Source organism: Loxodonta africana, chromosome X, assembly GCF_030014295.1.
Source record: "Loxodonta africana isolate mLoxAfr1 chromosome X, mLoxAfr1.hap2, whole genome shotgun sequence".
NCBI classification, from domain to species: Eukaryota; Metazoa; Chordata; class Mammalia; order Proboscidea; family Elephantidae; genus Loxodonta; species Loxodonta africana.
In genome coordinates this window covers 10,194,599-10,217,675 of record NC_087369.1, presented here as the reverse complement: position 1 = coordinate 10,217,675, position 23,077 = coordinate 10,194,599, and the positions used below count along the sequence as shown (strand labels likewise).

Genomic DNA, 23,077 nt, shown 5'->3' with positions numbered 1-23,077 from the left:
CTCATAGTGACCCTCTGTACAACAGAACGGAACACTGCCTGCCCCTGCGCCATCCTCACAACTGTTGCTATGTTCGAGTCCCTTGTTGTAGCCACCATGTCTATCCATCCCACTGAGGATCTTGCCCTTTTTCACGGACCTCTACTTCACCAAGCGGGATATCCTTCTCCAGGGACTGGTCCCTCCTGGTAACACATCCAAAGTACATGAGACGCAGTCTCGCCACCCTCACTTCTAAGGAGCATTCTGGTTGTACTTCTTCCAAGACAGATCTGCTCATTCTTTTGGCAGTCCATGGTATAGTCAATATTCTTCGTCAATACCATAATTCCAAGGCATCAATTCCTCCTTGGTCTTCCTTATTCATTGACCAGCTTTTGCACGCAAAAGCATGTTGTTGTTAGCTGCCCTCAAGTTGAACTCTGACTCATGGACACCCCATGTACAACAAGATGGGACCACTGTGATCCATGAAGGTTTTCACTGGCTGATTTTCAGAAGGAGATCTCCAGGCCTTTCTTCCTCGCCCATCTTAGTCTGGAAGCTCCACGGAAACCTGTTCCGTGTCACAGCAACACACAAGCCTCCACTGACAGACGGTGGTGGCTGTGCACACGGTGTACTGGCCGGAATCGAACCCAGGTCTCCTGCATGGCAGGTGAGAATTCTACCACTGAGCCACCACCGCCTTCGTGAACGCGTCCAAGTGCTCTCCATAGAGTTTCTAATTGCATATTTTAGGGCACTGGATGGCAGTAACCATAACTCCTAGCAACGGGCAAGAACTATATGCCAGGCATTTCCTGTTTAATTCTCAGCCCCATCATCACCATGCTGCCCCTTCTCAACACCTCCCATGTGTATCCAGCAGCCTGGCACCGTCTTGTGTCCCCAGACAGCACCTACTCCTCTAAGTTCATCAGGAAAATGATGCAAGCAACCTGGTCTTTGGTCCTCAATCTTTTGCAAGCATGCTGGCTTAAGCCTTGGGTGCACCCACCATGGCCATCCATCCAAATCGCCCATGGCACTTTGTGAAAACACAATCACTCAACATCCATCGCAGACATGGCCGTGAGGACCCCCAGGGGTGGACTGATACCTAGGGAAAAGATGTAGCCCCGTACTTTGTGCAGAGATGATGAACAAAGCATAGAAGGGGACCACGTGTGCCTGGGCCTTCCTGCATAGGAGCACCTGCTTGGCCGCGGAGAGATGGAGCAAGCAGCTGCCTGGGAGACAGGGCATGGCACTCAGCCTCCCCCCAAACCTGGCGACGAGCCTGTCACCACACCCCTGGACACCTGGCTGCCTGCAGACACCACCTGGGACAGTGAGGCGGGACATATGTGCCCTTGGCTAGGATCACCGTCATGGCCCTTTGTCTTCCTCCCAGGCTCCTCTGGGAGAAAGGAAGCAAGTGCTCCATCTCGCATGTCTGGGAAAGAGATTCCACTGGCGCAGATACCGATCCGCACGCACATCTCCCGGCGGCTCACATTCCCAGCACCGGTTTCTACGTGATGACACGATACGCTGTGACCACGCGCCAGGGAACAAGAGACCAACCCTTTGTAACCCAGCCCGTCGCAATCCGACCCGGCTGTTCCGTCACCTGGCCACCGTGCCCACCAAAATAAAAGATGCCCACAAAATAAATGGTATATGGCAGCTGTCATTAGGGGGGCAGGTGAGGGACAAGTACATGACCCATGATTAGAATTTGTTTAAAAACTATGTGCATACCAAACACCTTGTGGGACCAGTTTTCTGGGTTTGAAGGCTTCGGGCCATAGTCTAGTGACACAAGTCAATTGGCATAATACAGTTCACAAAGTCTATGTTCTACATTCTAGTTTGGTGAGGAGCGTCTGGGGTCTTAAAAGCTAACGAGCAGCCATCTAAGATACTACTCATCCAGGGAGAAAGAGAAAGAAGGAAACCAAAGACTCAAAAAAGAGTCTACGTGAACCACAGCCTCATCTACCCTGAGATCAGAAGAACGAGGTGGTGTCCAGCTGTCACTACTGACCACTCTGATCACGGCCACAGCAAAAGGATCCTGATGGAATGGGGAAAAAAATGTGGAACAGAGCCTCATATTCTTAAAAAAAATAAAACAGACTTACTGGACTGGTTGAGACTAAAAGACTCCCCGAGACTACTGCCCTGAGATACTCTTTAAACCTTGAACTGAAAGTAGCCCCTAAAGTCACCATTTAGCTAAATAACAGAGTGGCTCACGAAATAAAGAATACCACCTGTGAGTGCTGTGCTCCTTTAAATAATCATCTATATGAGACCAAATGATCAACAAGCACCTTAAAACAAAGATGAGAATGTAAGCAAGCAGGGAAACGAGATTAATGGAAACACAACAACCTGAACGGAAATAAGAAGAAGGTTCATGGGTTGCAAAGAATGTAACCAATGTCACTGAACAGCTAGTACAGAAATTGTTGAATGAAAATCTAAACTTAAAGAAAACTATGTGTATGTGTCTTGGAGCCCCTTGGTGGTGCAAATAGTTAACAAGCTTGCCTGCTAACCACAGGGTTGGTGGTTTGAGTCCACCCGGAGGTGCCTCAGAAGAAAGTCCTGGCCATCTGCTCCTGAAAAATCGACCATTTTAAACCCTGTGGAGCACAGTTCCACCCTAACACACATGGAGGTGCTGTGACTTGGGGTCGACTTGACAGCAACTTGTTGGTACGTGTCTTAGATTTAGGTGAATATTCCCCTTTCCCCACCATCCCCCCAGACAAGCAAACAACCCAACCACGCAGGTGCCGGCCAGAGCTCACCCTCAGGATCCCTACCTGATTTCAGGCCCTAGAAGCAGAGTCCCGCTTCCTGAGGTGCCACAGGTGGGTAGGCAGCTGATTCATGTTAGACAACGGCTGAGCAACCTAATGTACCATTTGGTCATGCTTTTGAATGTTAGTGGTTCACTCTATGGAGCGCCTTTTAAGAGTATCCAATCCTTTTTTGGAGCTTTATATAAAATTCTGGAAAATGCAAATTAATCTATAGTGACAGAAGCAGATTACTGGTTGCCTGGTGTTCGGGACTGAGCTGTGTCCCCTCAAAAGATACGTCCTAACCCCTTTACCCTTGAATGTGACCGTGCTGGGGGCGACAGTTTTTCTTTAAAGATATTACCAGTTAAATCATGTCAGGAAGGAACCCTGGTGCTGCGGTGGTAAAGGTCAGTGGTTCCAACCCACCAGCTGCTCCAAGGGAGAAAGATGTGGCAGTCTGCTTCCGTAAAGATGACAGCCTTGGAAACCCTATAGGGCAGTTCTACTCTGTCCTGTAGGGTCACTATGAGTCAGAATCAACTCGACAGCAATGGGTTTGATTTTGTTGGTTTTAAATCACATCAGAGTAGAGAGGGTACTACTCCAAACCCCTTCTGAAGAGTGAGAACAGACAGGCAGTCAGACTCAAAGAGAAAAGATGCCCCGTGTATATCTGTCTACACGGCAAAGAACACCAGCAAATGCCCGGGGCTACAGAAGCTGTTAACAGACAACGCCTAGAACAGACAAAGGACAAGTATGACACCCAGAATTTACACTTCTAGCTTCCAGGACTGTGAGAAATATCAATCTGCTCTTAAAAGCCACCCATTAAGTGGTATTTTTTGAAACCCTGGTGGCGTAGTGGTTAAGTGCTACGGCTGTTAACCAAGTGGGTTAAGTGGCATTTTGTTATGGCAACTCTAGGAAATTAAGCTACCTGGGGAATGAGAAGGATGAAGAGATTTAAACAGATTTATACGTAGGTAGAAAAGAACACACGTTAAGGATTTAAGAAAAATAATCTAAAAGACACTCCTGGTGCTTTTGTAACAAGGAAAACCATACAAAGTTAGTTGGGTGTTTCCGGTGTCCTTATGATGTGCGTCTTTAGGGATTTACAGCAGTATTCTGCCCTGAGCGGGACGCCAGCAACGGAAACTAATAACCACTAATTAATTATTTTAATATAATAGTAAAATACAACAATTTTAAATTACAACTAATAATTAATTATTAGCACCGGACACTAGCGTAGGCAGGCCCTGCTCTTAGAATTCTGCCAGCAGCCTCAACTGAGAGCTGAGCCTTCCCCACAGAAGAGACAGGCAGCCACCTGAGCAGCGTGCTGCAGCGTTTCAGGTGCTCTGGCACCCCTGCGACCAGGGCGTGCAAGAAGGGGGTCCGCACTGCGCCTGGGGGCAGGGGAGAGGGTTGGCGTCAACCCCAGAGGCAGTGTACAACCCTTGTCACACCTGTGGGGAAGGAGCTTCCCGCCACTCTCATGGCCTCGGCTCTGCCTCGAGCTCCATGTGTGAGAACAGACTGCCTGCCTCCCGAGGGCCAAAGCTGTGGGGGCAGAGGAGCTATCATGCCACCAGATAGCATCTCTCACTTCCCATCCTTCCCACAAGGCTCCAACACTGCCAGTCCCAGGTTTTCTCTTCTCATTTACGAGGACAGAAAGGGTGGAAGGGGTTAATAAAACTGCTCAAGAATGGTTCACGTTGTTGTTGTTGTTGGGTGCCCTCGAGCGAGTCCGACTCATAGAGACCCCAAGTGACAGACCAGAAATGCCCCCTTGTCACGGACTGAATTGTGTCCCCCTCAAAATACCTGTCAACATAGCTAGGTCATGATTCCCAGTATTGGATGACTGTCTACCATTTTATCATCTGATGTGATTTTACCATGTGTTATAAATCTTATCACTATGATGTAATAAGATGGATTAACAGCAGTTAATTAGTGTCTTAAACCAGTATCTTTTGAGATATGAAAGTAAGAAGGCAGCAGAGAGACATGGGAACCTCATACCACAGAGAAAGCAGCGCTAAGAGCAGAGCGTGTCCTTTGGGCCTGAGGTTCCTGCACAGAGATGTTCCCAGGCTAAAGGAAGACTGATGACAAGGACCTTCCTCCAGGGCCGACAAAGACAGAAAGCCTTCCCCCGGAGCTGGCACCCTGAATTCAGACTTGTAGTCTACTGGACTGTGAGAGAATAAACTTCTCTTTGTCAAAGCCCTCCACCTGTGGCATTTCTGTTAGAGCAGCACTAGGTGACTAAGACACCCCCACAGAGTTTTCTAGGCTGTAACCTTAACAGGAGCAGATCACCAGCCTTTCTCCCGCAGAGCCTCTGAGTAGCTTCTAACCGCTGACCTTTCAGTTAGCAGTTGTGCCACCAGGAATGGCACGTACCACTTAGAAACGAGGTTGCTGATGTGGCAAAGAAGGCAGATTTTCCCTTCCTCATTTCTAAAATGGCTTCTTGGATACTGTTTTCGACAAAACTTTAAAAAAGATCAAGTCCTTTGGGGAATACATCTTCCAGTTTGTCCTAGAACCACACAAAATGCTTGAGTCCATTTATTTTTTAAAATTAACAGCCAATCTTTGAAAGAGCACACTAATTCTGCAAAAAAAAATGCATGTAAACACTTTACTATTAATTATTTAACTATGAAAACCGAGGTGGAAAATTATTTCTACATGAAAACAACAAATGGCAAGTACCCTTGGGGTGCCCAGGAATACTACTTTACTTCCTATACATAATGGCATCACCTCCCTAAGTTTGCTTTCGAATCTCTTAAAATCATCCACATTCCTACCAGCAACCTAATTTATAGGACTAGGCAGCGTGCTTCCCCCACACAGCAGCCAGGCACTAAAAACAGCTTGTAGCCGGTTTTGAAAAGCCTACTTAACAATCGTCCTTATTTCCTAGCATACAGACTGAAAACGCCACCTTGTGAAAACAGCAGGCAATAACATGTGGCTGTATAAGAAACATAAGCAGAGAGTTTTCTCCGTGCCAAGAGAATAAACTACATGTTGTTAAATAAAAGATATAAGTATTCAAACTCATGTGTTAAGTAAAAAATAAATAGTCAGTAGTAATAAAATACCACCACCTGTCAGTTTGTCATATTGTGGTGGCTGGCATGTTGCTGTGACGCTGGAAGCTATGCCACCGGTATTTCAAATACCAGCAGGGTCACCCACGGTGGGCAGGTTTCAGTGGTGCTTCTAGACTAGCACTAGGAAGAGAGGCCTGGCAATCTACTTACAAAAATTAGACAATGAAAATCTTATGGGTCACAACAGAACACCATCCGACTCACTTGCTTTGGGCACATCATCAGGAGGGATCAATGACTAGAGGAAGACATCACGTTTGGTGAAGCAGAGGGCCAGTGAGGTTGAGGGAGACCCTCGGTAAGACGGACCAGCACAACAGCCACAAGGACGGACTCCAACACGTCAGCAATCATAAAGATGATCTGGGGCCGGCAACGTTTTGTTCTGCTGTGTCAGTCAGTCAACTCTACGGCACCTATCTATCTGTCTACTGATAAAATGAGGAATCTTTTGAGGTTTTGGTGCTGGATTCATCCTTGATCAAGAGACGTCATTCTAAGAACAAATACCCCCTGCCCCAAATCAGCGTCACCCAGTGACACAGGATGTCTGCCGGGCTGCGCTCACAGGGTGGCTTTCTGCCTGTCTGGTGAACACGGACAAGACACAGCTCTTACCTCTTTACCACCAGCTTCAAGGTCTTGTGGGAACCCTTCACCAGGCAGATGGCTTCCTGCCGGAACCCCGAGAGCCCGATGTCATTGATGCCAACAATCTCGTCTCCAGCCAGTAACTTGTCCACAGCCGCGGCTTTGCTTCCTTCTTCAATCTGTAACAAACAAGCGTGCCCCATCAGCCTTGGGGATGACTGACTGACTGACGAGTCAAGGGTAGTCTCCAGAACACAGCCGGCACACAACACTCCCGTGACACACGAATTGGGCACGTTCATGCACCCGGCTTCAGATGACCCCACAGCCAAACATCACATCTGGGCCGGTGAATGGCACAGTGGTGGGTGACCTTGCTTCCACGTGTGTGTGGGGGTGGGGGTGTTTATAAAAAAAGACAAACCAGTTGCCATCAGGCTGACTCTGACTCACGGCAACCACATGTACTGCAGAGTAGAACTGAATTCCATATGGTTTCCAATGGCTGTGACCTTTGGGAAGGAGCCCTGGTGGCTCAGTGGTTAGGCACTCCACAGCTAACTAAAAGGTCAGCAATTCAAACCCACAGCTGTTCTGTGGGACAAAGGTGTGGGAGTCTGCTTCTGAAAAGATTACACCCTTGGAAACCCTGTGGGGCCGCTCTACTCTGTCCTGTAGGGTCTCTATGAGGCGGAACTGACTAGGTGGCAACAGGTTTGGCTTTTGGTTTGGACTTTTGGGAGCAGATCGCCAGGCCTTTCTTCCGTGGCGCCTCTGGATGGGTTCAAACCACCAATCTCTCAGTTAGTAGTCAAGCATTTAACCGTTTGCACCACCCAGGGACTGCAGGGGGCAAGGGGCAGGGGCAGGAATGCCCCAAATCTTTGTTTCTCTTACAGTACCTCTCGCTTTGGTCTGCCTTTCCAATGACACAGAGCGAATTTGGAAAAAGATAGAGTTCAAAGGGACACACACAACCAGAAAGGATTACATCCAAAGATATTGGTTCATTTTCTAGATTTCCTTTACCCAAACAATAATTATCAACCATCTGTATTACTTACTAATTATTTCTCATGTGTTTATCATCTTATACCTAGATTGTTTCTGCAACAGCTTTACTGCAAAATTGATGCATGTATCATATAATTCACCCATTTAAAGTACACAACCCAAATCGCTCTTAGTGTATTCTGAGTTGTGCAAACATCCCCACAGTCAACTTGAGAACATTTCCATCACCCCTAAAGGAAACCTCAGGCTCAGCAGTCACCTCCCAGTTTCCCCCCAGCCCCTGGCAACCATTCATCAATTTTCTGTCCCTATGGATTTGCCCGTTCTGGACAGCTCATATAAATGGATTTGTACAATATGCAGTCTGCTGGGACTGGCTACGTTCACCCATGTTGCAACACGTACCAGAACTTCATTCCTTTGTATGGTCAGGTAATAGTCTACCATATGGATAGACAAGGAGTCAAAAGATTGGCAGTTTTAATCCACTCAGAGGCGCTTTGGGACAAAGGCCTGGCAATCTACTTCCAAAAGATAAGCCACTGGAAAAGCCTATGGAGTACAGCTCGACTCTGACACATAGGGTCGCCATGAGTCTGAACTGACTCAAAGGCAGTTGTTTTTTTGTTTTTTATAAATAGACCAGACTTTGTTTATTCATTCATCAGTTGATGGACTTTTTGACTATTGTCAATGACGCTGCAATGAATAGCTGCGTTTTTTGTGTGGACATGTTTCCATTTCTCCCAGATACATACCTAGGAGTGGAAGTGTCTGAGGAGCTGGTGACAAGTTTTGCCTCCTTGGGGTGTGGGTGCTCAAGGAAGATGTTCAGGGAGCCAGGGGCACTAGGTATGTCCTTGAAGCTGTCTGGAAAGGACAGCCGGACACCTAGGGGCCAGGCACTCTGAGGACACAGGCCTACATAAAGACACCCAACTGGACAAGGGGCCTAGGTGAGGAAGGAAAGAGGAGTAAAATCAGATCAGGGGCTGGGGGCTGGGGTGTCCTCTGGACCAGGAGGAGCCCCTGGAATGTCTGAGCATTGGCAGGGCTCCCGTTCTGGGAGGAGGATGAATCCAGAGGTATGGAAATGTCGGTATTCCATATTTTTGTCGTTGCATGCCATCGAGTCTATTCTAACTCATAACAACTCCATGTGACAGAGCAGAACTTCCCCATAGGGTTTCCAAGTCTATAACCTTTGCTGGAGCAGATTGCTGGGGCTTTCTCCCGCAAAGCCACTGGGTGGGTTCAAACCGCAGGCCTTACTGGTAAGAGCCCCCGCTCCCCCCAAAAAAACAAACGTGTTGTCGTGGAATCAGTTCCAAGTCATAGCGACCCTACAGGACAGAGTAGAACTGCCCCACAGGGTTTCCAAGGAGCAGCAGGTAGATTCGAACTGTTGACCCTTTGGTTAGCAGCCTTAGCAGCCAAGCTCTTAACTACTGCACCACCAGGGTTCCCGTTAGGTACCCAGGCAACTGCTAATAGTTCTGACTGGAGTATTCCACCCTCCATTTACATATCGGTGCCAGAAAGCCTGACTGTGTGGCTGACCTTTCTCCCTACTCTCCCTACTCTGAACCAAATAACAATAGGTGGGCAGTGTGGAAAAGAATTTGGCTTCTAAAATAACAAAAATAATAAAGTGGGACGAGGAGGCAAATCACCTTAAGCTTTTCACAGTGCCAGGAGCCCAGGGACCCCAAGGCAGGCCCCAAGGCCCAGGGGTTGGCCCTTTCTTTTGTAGACTTTCTGCCTCTAGTAACTTTCTGACTCTGAGGAGTTCGCCCTTGTTCAAAGATCACAGAACTGCTTTCTATCCATGTGCATCCCATGGCGACAAACCCTATGGAATTCTGATTTCTTTTTTCCTCTTTCCCTTGTATTTACAATGAATGGGCAATAATACAGTTTACCTCCAAGGCAGACACTCAGTGCAAGTCAGTAATTTATAAAAAAAAAATTTAAAGAAAAGCAACTCTTATATCAAAAGCATAAATTCAAGGCTTAAACCAAAGTAAATCAAAACTCGATGCCGTGGAGTCAATTCCAACTCACAGCGACCCTACAGGACAGAGCAGAGCTGCCCCACAGGGTTTCCAACGCTGTAATCTTTACGAGAGCAGATCAACAGGTCTTCCTCCCTAGGAGTCACTGGGTGGGTTCGAAGTGTTGACCTTTTGGTTAGCAGCCAAGTGCTTAACCACTATGCCACCAAGGCTCCTGATTCAAGGCTTAAGTGAGAAATAACAAATCATCCTAACAAGCTGTTCCAACAACTTTTAAAGTGTCAACAAAGAACAGTATTCAGAATACATAATAACCCCTTTCCCCAGAAATGAAGACATACAATTTATTTACTACAAATAGGTGGAAAAATCAGACTCTCTCAAGTACATTCTGATAGTAGGTACTTCTCCCAATACTTTGCCATTGTTGGTTTGGGAAATCTGCTTTAGAAGAAAGCACAGGAAGAAATAATTTAAGCGTATTTATATCCACATTTATCTCTTTTAAGTGAGAAAATTAAACACTGACCTCTATGATTACAGACTATACTTTGCAATTTCAACTCTACTGTCAATGGAAACAACGTATAAACTGAAAATACAATCTACACGGTTCTTGACTTAGAAAAAAGGGAAGAATCGAACATCTCAGGTAAGCCATATAAAAGCAAAACATCAAACAATGGTCATAACCACAAGATTCTGAGAATAATAATGCCAGCCACAGGCTAATAAGGCATCTGCTTGAAAATATTAATTTGGCTTTTATTTTGAAGTGTCCAAAAATGCACACGTACTGAGCATAGTTGTAGCATCACAAACTTCGAAGGCCAGAACCCTACCGTGTTTATGACTTTAAAAGGTTATGCATTCCTCAGGGTCTAAAGACATGAAAACTATTTAGATCCAGTATAAAGCCAGTCACCACTGGGTCAGCTCCAACTCATGGCAACCCCATGGGTGTCAGAGTAGAACTGTGCTCCAAAGGGCTGACTTTTTGGATGTAGATAGCCAGGCATTTCTTCCTAGGCACTCCTGAGTGAACTCAAACCTCCAACCTTTCAGTGAGCAGCCTAGTGTGTTTACCATTTGTACCACCCTAGATTCCAGACCCACTAGAAAAGTTAGCATATGTGCTAAATTTTAAAAGTTTCCAAGTGGCCATCTAAGATACACCTATTGGTCTCTACTCATCCGGAACAAGACAGAAAGAAGGAAACCAAAGACTCAGAGAAGAACATAGTTTACAGGACAAGCAGTTTACACAAACCATGGCCTCATCTACCCTGAGACTAGAAGAACTAGATGGTGCCCAGCTACCACTGCCAAAGTTCCCATCAGGGCAACAATAGATGAATCCTGGTAGAACGAGAGAATAATGTGGAACAGAACTCAAATTCCTAAAAAAGTCCAGACTTACTAGACCGATTGAGACTAAAAGACTCCCTGAAACTATCGCCCTGAGATACTCTTTAAACCTTGAACTGAAATTATCTCTTGAGGTCACCTTTTAGCTAAATAAGAGATTGGCTAAAATAAACAGTATCACCAGTGAGTAATGAGCTCCTTTAAAAAATCATTTATATGAGACCAAATGGTCAAAAATGACTCTAAAGCAAAGATGAGAAGGTAAGGGGGCAGAGAAACTAGATTCCTAGAAATGGTACAACCAGAACAGAACAAATGAGAATGATGACAGAAACGAAAACCAAACCCATTGCCATCAAGTCGATTCCGACTTGTAGAGACCCTACATGACAGAACAGAACTGCCCCGCAGGGTTTCCAAGGAGCGGCTGGTGGATTCCAACTGCCGACCTTCTGGTTAGCTGCCAAACACTTAACCGCTACACCACCAGGGTCCCGAGAATGATGACACACTAAAAAATGTAACCAATGCCACTGAATAATTTGTGTGGAAATTGTTAAATGGGAACCTCATTTGCTGTGTAAGCTTTCACCTTAAACACAATAAAATGTTATTTAAAATAAAAAAAAAAAAAGTTTGTCCTGCTCCCTACCATGAATATCTTTGAATTCAATCATCCAGGAAAATCCTTAGGCAAAAGCAATGTATGACTAATTGCCTGCAGGGTTTGGACAAACAGTTTTTGAAGGTAGCAGTTCCTCAGGGTGACCCAGTATCCACGGGTATGCCTGGGTGGGCTCTGAAGCCCCAGTCCCACATAACTCATAGAGATCCTTCAGGGCAGAGCAGAACTGGTCCGTGGGGTTTCCAAGGCTGTAATCTTCACAGAAGCAGACTGCCACATCTTTCTCCTGCGAAGCAGTTGGTGGGTTCGAACTGCTGACCTTTCGGTTAGAAGCTGAGCGCTTAACCACTGCACCACCACCTCACCACCTCAACCAAAGAAAAAAACCAAACCCATTGCCGTCCAGTCGATTCCAACTCATAGTGACCGTATAGAACAGAGTAGAACTGTCCCATAGGGTTTCTGAGAGCACCTGGTGGATTCAAACTGCCAACCTTTTGGTTAGCAGCCATACTGCTTAACCACTATGCCACCAGGGCTTCCAGGGCTCCCACACTCCCACAAACTCTGTATAACAAGTCCTAAGAGACTGCCTCACGGTGCTGTCATTGGCTGCCTGCACCAGGAAGTACGGCCTCTTGTTACTTTTTTTTCTCAGCTGTAAGGGTTTCTTAAAGCTTCTCCTTAGAAATGAAGGCTGCATTCCAAAACAGCTTCTTCCTTCCCCTAGCCACACCCCACCTGCATTTCCCAGCAAAGACTTGTTTTAGTTTGGGAGATAAAGCTGGGTTTTCTTCCCCTCTGTTCTTACTCTCCTCCTCACCAAGAGCAAGCATCTCTTTGGTATTCATTGTGCTCATGGAGAAAGTAGTCCTAAGAGAAAAGGCAGCTTTAGAAAACTCCACTCCAGGCTCTTACCCCACCAAACTTCTCTAGCAGGTAGAATTCATTAGGCTTGAACTTGGTGAAAAGAAAACCTATTTTTTTTAAAGGATCATGGCTTGGAAACTCTGTGGGGCAGTTCTACTCTGTCCTATAGGGTCGCTAAGAGTCAGAATCGACTCAATGGCACTGTTTGTGTGTGTGTTTGTTTGGCTTTGACTGCCAGCACCACTAATGTATATTGCGTATGATACAAACTTTCACATCTTGATGTGAACATTGTAATAACCCCTGTGCATCACAAGACAAAGATAGCACTTGGCATTATAACTATTTTTGACTGTTGCCTAAGTCTGTAGAACGTGGGAGCCGTGAACCACGGCAGTCAGGAAAAATGCTAGGTCTGTTACCCCAAACCATAAGAACCCCTTTGCAAAAAGCCAGTTGTTGTTAGGGGCCATGGAGTTGGTCTCTGACTTATGGCCAGCCTGTGCACAATAAGATCAAACCGCTGTGATCCACAGGGTTTGCACTGGCTGGTTTTCAGAAGTAGATCACCAGGCTTTCTTCCTGGTCTGTCTGAGTCTGCAAGCTCCGCTGTAACTGTTCAGCATCACAGCAACACACAAGCCCCCAAGGACAGACGGGTGATGGCTATGCATGAGGTGCACTGGCCAGATTTGAACCTGGGTCTCAAGCATGGAAGGTGAGAACCACCACTGCCTCGTTCCGCTGTATTACTGGTTAACATAAAGGTGACACAATTACGTATGTCTGTGCTGATACACATGATGAAGGTCCCATGTGTCCTTACAGATGAAAGCATCGTGCTTCGTACAGCAGGCCGGATGTTTTTGTTTTAGGTATTCATTGGTATAAGGTATCAAAAACTCACTCTATGGCCTTAATTAAGGCACCCTCGTGGTGCAATGTAACACTCAGCTGCTAACTGAAAGATTGGTGGTTTGAACCCACCCAGCGGCTCTGCGGAAGAAAGACCAGGCAATCCGCTCCCTTAAAGATTAAAAAATAAAAAAAACATGGCTGTCAAATCAATTCCATTCTGACTCATAGCGACCCTACAGCATAGGGTCTCCAGGGAGCAGCTGGTAGATTCAAACCGCCGAACTTTTGGTTAGCAGGCGAGCTCTTCGCCACTGTACCACCAGGACTCCCCATAAAGATTAACCAAAACCTAGAAAACCCTGTGGGGCAGTTCTACTGTCACATGTGTTTTCTATGACTTGATGGCCCCCTAACAACAACAACAACTGGCCTCGATTAAGAGTTAATTGTCCCACCAGGCGCAGAATGCCTTCTTGTTCTTATGGAAATGAAGACAATGGCCCACACGGGGAAATGAAGAGATACACAATAGTCTTTTTTGGAACAAAGCTTTTCCATACTCCAGCTAACAGGCTACAGATGATCAAGGAGGAAGACCCACCTAGCCTGAGGATATTCTAGCAGAGGACAAGATCACACCTGAAGGATGGGTATCCACTGTAGCAGGACTGTGAGGTGTGAGTGACGTTCCCTTCCCCTTCCGTGCTGGGTGGAGATGCAAAGACCACAGGAACAACTTGAAAAGGCAGACAGACAGGGAAGGCTCACAGAGAGGCACCAACTGAAGAAAGGGGCCGGAGCAGGAAGCGGGACGCGTCTGAGCAATGAGTCAGCCTGCGGGGTGTAGTGTGTGCCCAGGAGTGTTTGAAGATAAAGGCCAAAGGGGGGAGATTAGCAACCTGACCTTGAATCAGCATCTGGACAGTATCCTGTAGGCAGTGGGGGCCTGGAGAGGGGGAGAAAGCAGGGGAGTGAACCGAATGCTAAAGCAAGGCTTCGGGAAAATTAATCTTGCAGCTCTGCATGAAATGAATGTCTCTGGCTGAACAACAGAACAGCAAGGAAGACAACCCTGACAAGTACCTACTTAGGAAGCCTTTGAAGGAGGCCTAGTGGTGCGAAAGGTTAATCGCTCTGCTGCTAACCAAAAGGTTGATGGTTCGAACCCACCCAGTGACTCCGTGAAAGAAAAGACCTGGTGATCCGCTCCTGTAAAGATTGTTGTTGTTAGGTGCCATCGAGCTGCTTCCAACTCATATACAACAGAAGGAAACACTGCCCGTTCCTGCACCACCCTCACGATCCTTGTTACATCTGAGCCCACTGCAGCAGCCACTGTGGAAAATCTGATGGGGCAGTTCTACTCTGTCACATGGGGTTGCTATGAGTAGGAATTTGCCTAACTGCAACAACAGGAAGCCTTTGAAGTACTCCAGACAGGTGGAAATAAGGATTTGAATGAATACAGGCAGAGAGAACTACAGCAGGCAAGGACTCCAGAAGTGAGGGATAAAGACCCAAGGACATCATCAATGATGGGTGTCAAGGGCAAGAGGAAAGGCAGCTAAAGAGGCTCTGAGGGTCTGAGCTCGAGAGATTCGGAAAATCGTTAATTACCAGAAAACAAAAGGAAAGGAGGAAGAACAAAGAAAAAAACACCAGTCTAAAATCCTATTTCAAAAGCCGTGGATCACACAGGCAATGCATGGGGGTTCTGACTATCCCCACTCTCCAGAGATCTGGTAACAGCGCCTTTTGTTGGCAGAACAATAAGGGAAGTCACCTCCTTCATCCGCTTCACTGAACCATTCTGCTCATTCTGTCTGAGCTCAGAACCTCCAGAAAGGACAACTGACTCATCCAGGAGAAGCGTCCAATTGTGAAACCACCTGAGAGTGCAACTCGCCCACACTGAAGGGTCAACCCAGCACAGCTTTTTGCTCTGAAAACAGTGAAGCCTGTAGGTAATTGAAAACCACCACCCAAATGTGTTGAGACTTAAAAAAATTTTTTAAGAAAAATAATAAAACAAAACAACAAAAAAAGTAACAAACCAAAAGACCCTCCTCACGTACTTTGGACCTGAATGACCAAGGACGTATTTGGTACAGTGTTTAAGAACAGAAAGTCCCACTTTGGAGATTCTAATGCACCCCCTTTGTTGTTGTTCAATCCATTCTGACTCATAGCCACCCCGTGTGACAGAGGAGAACTGTCCCCCAGGACGTCCTAGGCTGTAATCTTCACAGGAGCAGATCGCCAGGTCTTTCTCCTGCGGAGACGCTGGGTGGGTTCCAACTGCCAACCTTTTGGTTACCTGCAAACACTTAAGAGTACTATCACCAGTGTTCCTTACACTCCCTTTTTGTTGTTACTGTTGTGTGCCATTGAATCAATTCCATCTCATAGCAACCCTATAGGACAGAGAAGAGCTGCCCCATAGGGTTTCCAAGACTGTAATCTTTACAGGCAGCCCTGGTGGTGCAATGGTTAAGAGTATGGGCAGTTCAAATCCACCAGCTGCTCCTTGGAAACCCTATGGGGCAGTTCTACTCCTTGGAAACCCTATCGGCAGTTCCTGTAGGGTCACTATGAGTCAAACTCAACTTGATGGCAATTTTTTTTTTTTTTTTTTGATGGGTTAATCTTTAAGGAGGCAGGCTGCCATCTTTCTCCCACAGAGAGCTGGTGGGTTTTATCTGCTGACCTTCTGGTTAGCAGTTGAGCACTTAACCACTGCACCACCTATGCTCCTACATCCCCTTTCCCCCTCCCTAAAATGAGGGCTGGGTCCCACGTGGCACCAAGGCAAGGAAGGTCAGATGTGGCCTTGAGAAGGGGACAGAACCAGGTTAATGGAAAGAACCAGGCCAAGCAGATGTGTGAGAGACAACAGCTGAGTGACCAGTTCACAGACAAAGAACATCATCGAGGGAAAAGTCCATCAGGGTCTTTGCAGCAAAAGACAAGGACAAGACTGGAAGTTGGTGCAGGCTGGGATTAGCAATCAGAAGCTAACCTCGTTGTCCAAGGAGAGATGTGATGAAACTAAGTCCGGGGAAACTGGCAGGGAATGGAATTTGCATCAGGCGATGGAAAGTGGCAAAGGAGCCCTGTTGGCACAGCAGTTAAGTGCTAGGCTGCTAACCTAAAGGTTGGTGGTTCAAACCTACCAGCTGCTCCTTTCTCTGCGTGAGAAAAGACCTGACAATCTGCTCCCATAAAGTTTACAGCCTAAGAAACCCGATGGGGCAGTTCTACTCTGTCACGTAGGGTCACTATGAGCTCCACAGCACCCAGCAACAGTAAGATTTGGGAGTGGCAGCTCAGACTCCAGACCACCTGGAAAGGAAGCCAATGAAGGAAGCGGTGGCAAGGGTTTACGGGCTTCATGGTAGGCCAGGATAAAGCCCAACGGGTGTGTGCTTCCTCCCGAGATGGGGGGAAAGCTCACGGGATCCAGGGCCTCGGGATGCTGCAAAGTCCTGCTCATCACACCAATACTGAGACCAGAGGTGAATCCCCATAAGAAACTGAGCGACATTCAGTGAACATTTTCTGAACACCACTGCATGTCAGAGACGTTACAAACCAGAAGGAGAAAGATTCGCAACCAACCTATTCTGTCTCCTGTGTCAGCTAGCAACGTATGATTGCCTCTCTACTCTCAACGCACCCTTGATTGCCCTGCTTTGTGATACTGAAGCTGGACCCTGCGGACATTTCTCCTGGGCCATCTGGCACGATGTCAAGCTTTGTCAGTAAAGGGCGCTGTAGGGACACTGGAGGAGGAAAGGGGTTCCCTTCCTAATCCCAATATGCTCTCCTGGCTGCTCGCTCCTGTGGGACATGGCACGCAGTGGTATTAACTCCGTGGCCAGCTTCTTATCAAGTTTCACACTTGCCCCAGCGGCTTCCTAACAAGTTCCACGGGCGCTCTAGCGGGCAGCTTCCCAGCAAATTCTAGCCAGTAGTGATCCCTCTGTTGGCTTCCCAGCCAGTTCCACAGGCACCCAGCAGGCTTGCCAATGAGTTCCACCAGCAGTGCAGCCAGCTACCCAGGGAGTTTCACTGGCTTACCAGGGGCAGCTTCCTGCTTGCCAGCTGGCCCGTGGCACTCTGTGAACTTCTTCACATCCATTGGGCCCCAGCCACTCCACTCCAGCAAGATCGGAATCTGTCTTCCAGGAAAGGTGTGAGGGGAAGGGGTGTCCAAATCTATTCCTTCCCTAGGTACCCTGGCTCACCCCTTGAGGTAGTGGCTGCTCCCTATATCTGCTCTCCTATACTCTTTAGGGAGTCCTGCCTGGCAGTGCAGTGATTAAGCTCCGAACCAAAAGGTCGGCAGTTCAAATCCACCAGGTGCTCCTTGGAAACCCTATGGGGCAGTTCTACTCTGTCCTATAGGGTCGCAAAGAGTTGGAATCGACTTCACAGCAATGGGTTTTATACTCTTTAGAGTTCTCTTTACTTCTTAGTAGTTAATCCCCTGCCATTGTATTGTTGTGTGCCATCAAGTCGATTCCAACTCATACTGATCCCATGTAACAGAGTAGAACTGCCCCACAGGGTTTCCTTCTATGCTGTAATTTTTATGGGAGCACATCATCGGGTCTTCTCTCCTGTGAAGCCGCTGGGTGGGTTCCAATCAGCAACCTTTCAGTTAGCAGCCAAGTTTTACGGAAGCACATCATCGGGTCTTCTCCCCTGTGAAGCCGCTGGGTGGGTTCGAATCACCAACCTTTCAGTTAGCAGCCGAGTGCTTAACCGCTGTGCCACCAGTGCTCCTTAATCCTGTTACTAGCTCATAATTCTTTATGTTGGGGATCAGTACGCTTTTTCAAAAAGAGGCATACAGTAAATATTTAGGCTTTGCAGTCTCTATGGGTTCTGGCACTCGGTTAGTCTCTATGGTAACTACACAACATTGCCTTTGTAGCCCCCAAACAATAGACAGTCCTACACAAAAGCACATGGCAGTGATTTGGCCAGTTTGCCAAACCCTGCTTTATATTAAGCTTTCCCTGGTCAAATTACTGTGTGGTTTCTGTCTCCTATCTGGACCCTGGCTGATACAAATTCCACGTGATGAGGGCAATAACAGAGACATAGAAAGGGGACCCTGTTGGCAGAGAAGAAGGATAATGGGTCATGGGGCGAGGAGGGGCTGAAGGTGGCAGCTGAGTCTCACAGAAGGTCCCAAAAACGTGAGAAGCTGTCAACGGTGTAAGACCTACCTCTACCCCTTATTTAAATATGTGATTTGGAGACAGTCACTTATCTTTTCTTAGTTTTGTTACCCAATATACAGTCAGGACATGGGGTATAGATAAAAAAGAATGACGTTGTAATATAAGCTACAGCATGGATGAACCTTGAAAACATTACACAGAGTGTGAAATAAGCCAGACACAAAAGGAGAAATGCTATATGAGTGCACGTATATAGAGTATCTAGGACAGCCAACTGCATAGATGGAGAAAGCAGATTAGAGGTTACCAGGGGCTGGGGGTAGGGAGGATGGGAACGGGAGTACTTGGTGCTTAAAGGGCACTTAGCTTCTGTTTGGGGTGACACAGAAGTTTTGGAAACAAACAGCGATGACGGTTGCACAACTTGGTGAATATATAACTATCTTTATGCAAATAACGGCACTTTCTGCATTTGTTTGCTGGCTGCAAGCACTCTACCTTAAATTTTTTTTAACGTCAACAGGTGGGAGAGGATTGGCATGGTGGCAGTTGTGAGGGTGCCTTGTGGGAGGAGGGTGTGGCCAGCAAACAAACGCAGAAGGCACGTGTTATTTGTGTAAACATATGGTAATACCACTGAATTGTACGCTTCAAGATGGTAGGAGCTGACTGTCTTATACTGCAGGACAATGGGGAGGGGAGGTAAAAGCAAGACAATTACGAAAACGTTCTGCAAACTCTAACGTACCATAGAAACATCCACAAATCATCTCATTATTACTGCAGTAGTCAGCTAAGTGCACAGATTGGGCTAGCAACCAGGCAGCTCCCATCCAGTGATCAATGATCCCAGTCTTGATTTACACCATGAGGAAACCAGCAGCTTCCGTGGTAAGGGGAGCCAGCTACAATCACAAGACTCAGCGCTATTTGGGGACTGTGCTTTCCAAGTCCTTTACAGAAGACCGTTTGAAAGAAAACTCCCGACGCACAGTTATCCTAGAGGTTCTCATTGTCGACTTCCAAACTAATTTAAAGTTTCCTTGTTCCCTCGCTTAGCTATTATAGCATTACAGAAAACTTCAAAAACAACTAAAGCGGCAATGTACAAACAGGGTGCTTTACAAAAGATTAACCTCAGTGGATTTATTTGGAAACCAGACCGCATTGCCCCCACAGAAAATATGTTTTCACTTCTAGTTGCCAGCTGAGTGGATTCCGACTCATGGTGACCCCGTGTGTTACAGAACAGGACTGTACTCCGCAGGGTGCTCTTGGCTGCATTCGTTACGGAAGCGGATCGCAGGTCTTTCTTCTGAAGTACCATTGGGTGGATTCGAAACCACCAACCTTTTGGTTAGTAGTTGAGAACGAACCATTTGCAGCACCCAGGGACCACAGAAAATATAAACGGTACTTAATTCTCAGGCCTCATGGTATAAGCGCTGTGTGTCTGCAATCAAGCAAGGAAGCGGAAGGAGGTGTACGCATCTCCCGGATGGCCCTTTAATCTCCATCCCTGTATGGTTCTTTGCTGGGATTGGTCAAAAGAGGAACTGGCCCCAGGTTTGAAAGAAGCAGTGTCGTGGACTGAATTGTGACCCCAAAAATATGTGTCAGCTATGGGTTGGAGAGGGATACTGGTGAGGAGTGAGCTTCTTGGATCAGGTGGGGACACTTGAGACTATGTTGGCATCTCCTGCCTGGAGGGGAGATGAGAGGGTGGAGGGGGTTAGAAGCTGGCGAAATGGACACGAAAAGAGTGGAGGGAGACAGCGGGCTGTCTCATCAGGGGGAGAGTAATTGGGAGTAGGTAGCAAGGTGTATATAAGTTTTTGTGTGAGACTAGCTTGTAAACTTTCACTTAAAGCACAATAAAAATTATAAAAAGAAAAAAAAATACGTGTCAGCTTGGCTAGGTCATGATTCCCAGTATTGTACCACTGTATACCATTTTATCATCTGATGTGATTTCCCTAAGTGTTGTAAATCCTATCACTACAATGTAATAAGACGGATTAGTGGCAGTTATATTGATGAGGTCTGCAGGATTAGATAGTGTCTTAAGCCAATCTCTTCTGAGATATAAAAGAGAGAAGCAAGCAGAGAGACATGGGGACCTCATACCAACAAGAAAGCAGCACTGAGAACACAGCGCGTCCTTTGGACCTGCGCTGAGATGCTCCCAGACCAAGGGAAGACCGATGCAAGGGTCTTCCTCCCGAGCTGACAGAGATAGCTTCCTCCCTGGAGCTGACACCCTGAATTTGGCCTTGTAGCCTACTGGACTGTGAGACAGTAAACTTCTCTTTGTTAAAGCCCTCCACGTGTGGTATTTCTGGTATAGCAGCAGCAGATGACCAAGACAAGCGGGGATGCAGCAGACACCCCTCTCAAAAAGAAAGCCCCAATGGCAGCTCCGTGCCTCCCACCAAGCCTCTCTCTCTTCACGCTGGTCTCCATGGTGGTGCAGACGGCCAGCTCCGTCAGGCCAGCAGGGCGCGACAATGTTCAATCAGACTCCTACGATTTCCGTGCAAACAGGCCTTGTTGTTGTGGACGCCATCCACCCTGCCCCAAACCCATTTCCGTGCAAACAGGCCTTGTTGTTGTGGACACCATCCACCCTGCCCCAAACCCCACACGTGGCAACAATGAACCCTTTATCCCTCCTCTTGAGAGAAAGGGGTCTTTCTTGCCTCCAGAGCTTTGTTTACATGGTCCCCTTCGGCCACAGCCCCCAGCCCCGTCGCCGACATGCACACACTTTGACTGGTGTGCCCCAATCACTCTGTAGGATGCAGCAGCTGCCCCCGGCCCCACCAGCCTCCACCACACTCTGGGCCCATCACCCACTGCTGCTCTGAACCTCTGTGTTGATTACCTGGTCGTGCTTCCAGTGTGACGACACAACTGGCATCTCTTTCAGGACAAAACCCAAGCCATACCTCCGTTTCTTCAGCTCCCATATAAACCACTGTCCGCTGGCCCAGTGGCAGAATTCTCCACCTTCCACCCAGGTTCCATTCTCACGTGCAGCCACCACCTGTCTGTCAGGGGAGGCTTGTGTGTTGCTATGATGCTGAACAGATTTCAGAATAAAACAGACTTAGGAAGAAAGGCCTGGCAATCTACTTCTTGAAATCAGTCCCTGAAGACCCTAAGGATCACAACAGCCGGTCCGATCTACAGGTGATCACAGGGGCGGTACAGGGCCAGGCAGCGTTTTATTTTCCATTGTGCACGGGGTTGCCGTTGCCGTGAGTCAGGGGCCCACCCTACAGCAGCCACCAACACAATAGGCAACGCTTCTGGAAAGAATGAACAGGGAGGAAAAGAATCAGCTAAGATAAGCAGAGTTCCTGCCTGAAGCCCAACTTTCATCTGAAGAAGATGGGGGCGGGGTGGAAAGGAACCCCCACCATGGTCCCGGTTTTTCAAGCTATATGGCTGGTTTTAAAAGTGTCAAGAACTGTCCAGGGATAAACACACCCCAAGCAAGCTTCCCACCAGTCTAAAGAACAACCCACTGCTGTCGAGTCAATTCCGACTCACAGCGACCCTACAGGACAGAGTAGAGCTGCCCCATAGGGTTTCCAAGGCTATAATCTTTACAGAAGCAGACTGCCACATCTTTCTCCCACAGAACAGCTGGTGGGATCAAACCACCAACCTTTCAGTTAGTGGCTGAGCACTTAACCGCTGCGCCACCAGGGCTCACAGGTCTGCTTTTATTCCAGCCCCTTCCTCGTAGATCCTTTGAAAACGAGTGGTCGGAACATTTCAGAGCCCAGTTAAACAGAGATTCCTGAACTTACCCAATTCCACAGTTTTCAAAGTGAAAACGCCATCTGATAGAACTGACAGGCCATCAAGGAAAAGGAAAAGGAACTGCTGGACAGCAGAACAAAGTGTCCCCAGTTTCCAAATACAGGGCTGTTTATCTTTAATGCGGGTTCCCATCGTACTGCTATTTCAGAAAGACAGCACTTGCTCCTTAGATAACGCTGCCACTGAGCGAGCGGAGAGAGGCGCTACTCGGGACAGCGTGGCCAAGGTTATGTCACCGTTCCTTTGAAGGAACTCGGAGTTCCCCTTTTATTGGGTAAGTAAGATACAGGTGATCCCACTTATCACAACGGCTATCTTTCTCTTTGAAAAGGTCTTTTCAGTGACATGCTTTCACGGCCAGCTAAGCAATGTGGGCAGAGTGCACTAAACTCTAGGCGCACACCAGGGGCTCAGAGGGTCCGGGAGGGCCTCAATGTTGGATTCGAACTGCTGACCCTTTGGTTTGCAGCTGTAGCTCTTAACCACTACGCCACCAGGGTTTCCACTAACTAAACAGAAGACAAGAATTATCTTAGGTGAATAGAAGGACAACACACTATACAGGGGAAGTCAGCACAACTGGACTAAACCAAAAGCTAAGAAGTTTCCTGAACACAACCAAACACTTTGAGGGACAGAGTAGCAGGGGCGGAGGCCTGGGGACCATGGTTTCAGGGGACATCTAAGTCAATTTGCGTAACAAAGTTTATTAAGAAAATGTTCTGCACTGCACTTTGGTGAGTGGTATCTGGGGTCTTAAAAGCTAGCA

The 23,077-nt window shown here is 47.3% G+C and overlaps 1 protein-coding gene across 1 annotated transcript in view; it reads right to left on the bottom strand.

The window, feature by feature from the left end:
• Window positions 1-23,077, bottom strand: part of SHROOM2 (shroom family member 2) — a 155,362-nt gene that overhangs the window by 76,003 nt on the left and 56,282 nt on the right. The window contains 1 exon segment of the mRNA XM_064277954.1: window positions 6,563-6,714. Coding sequence (XP_064134024.1) covers window positions 6,563-6,714 — 152 coding nt within the window.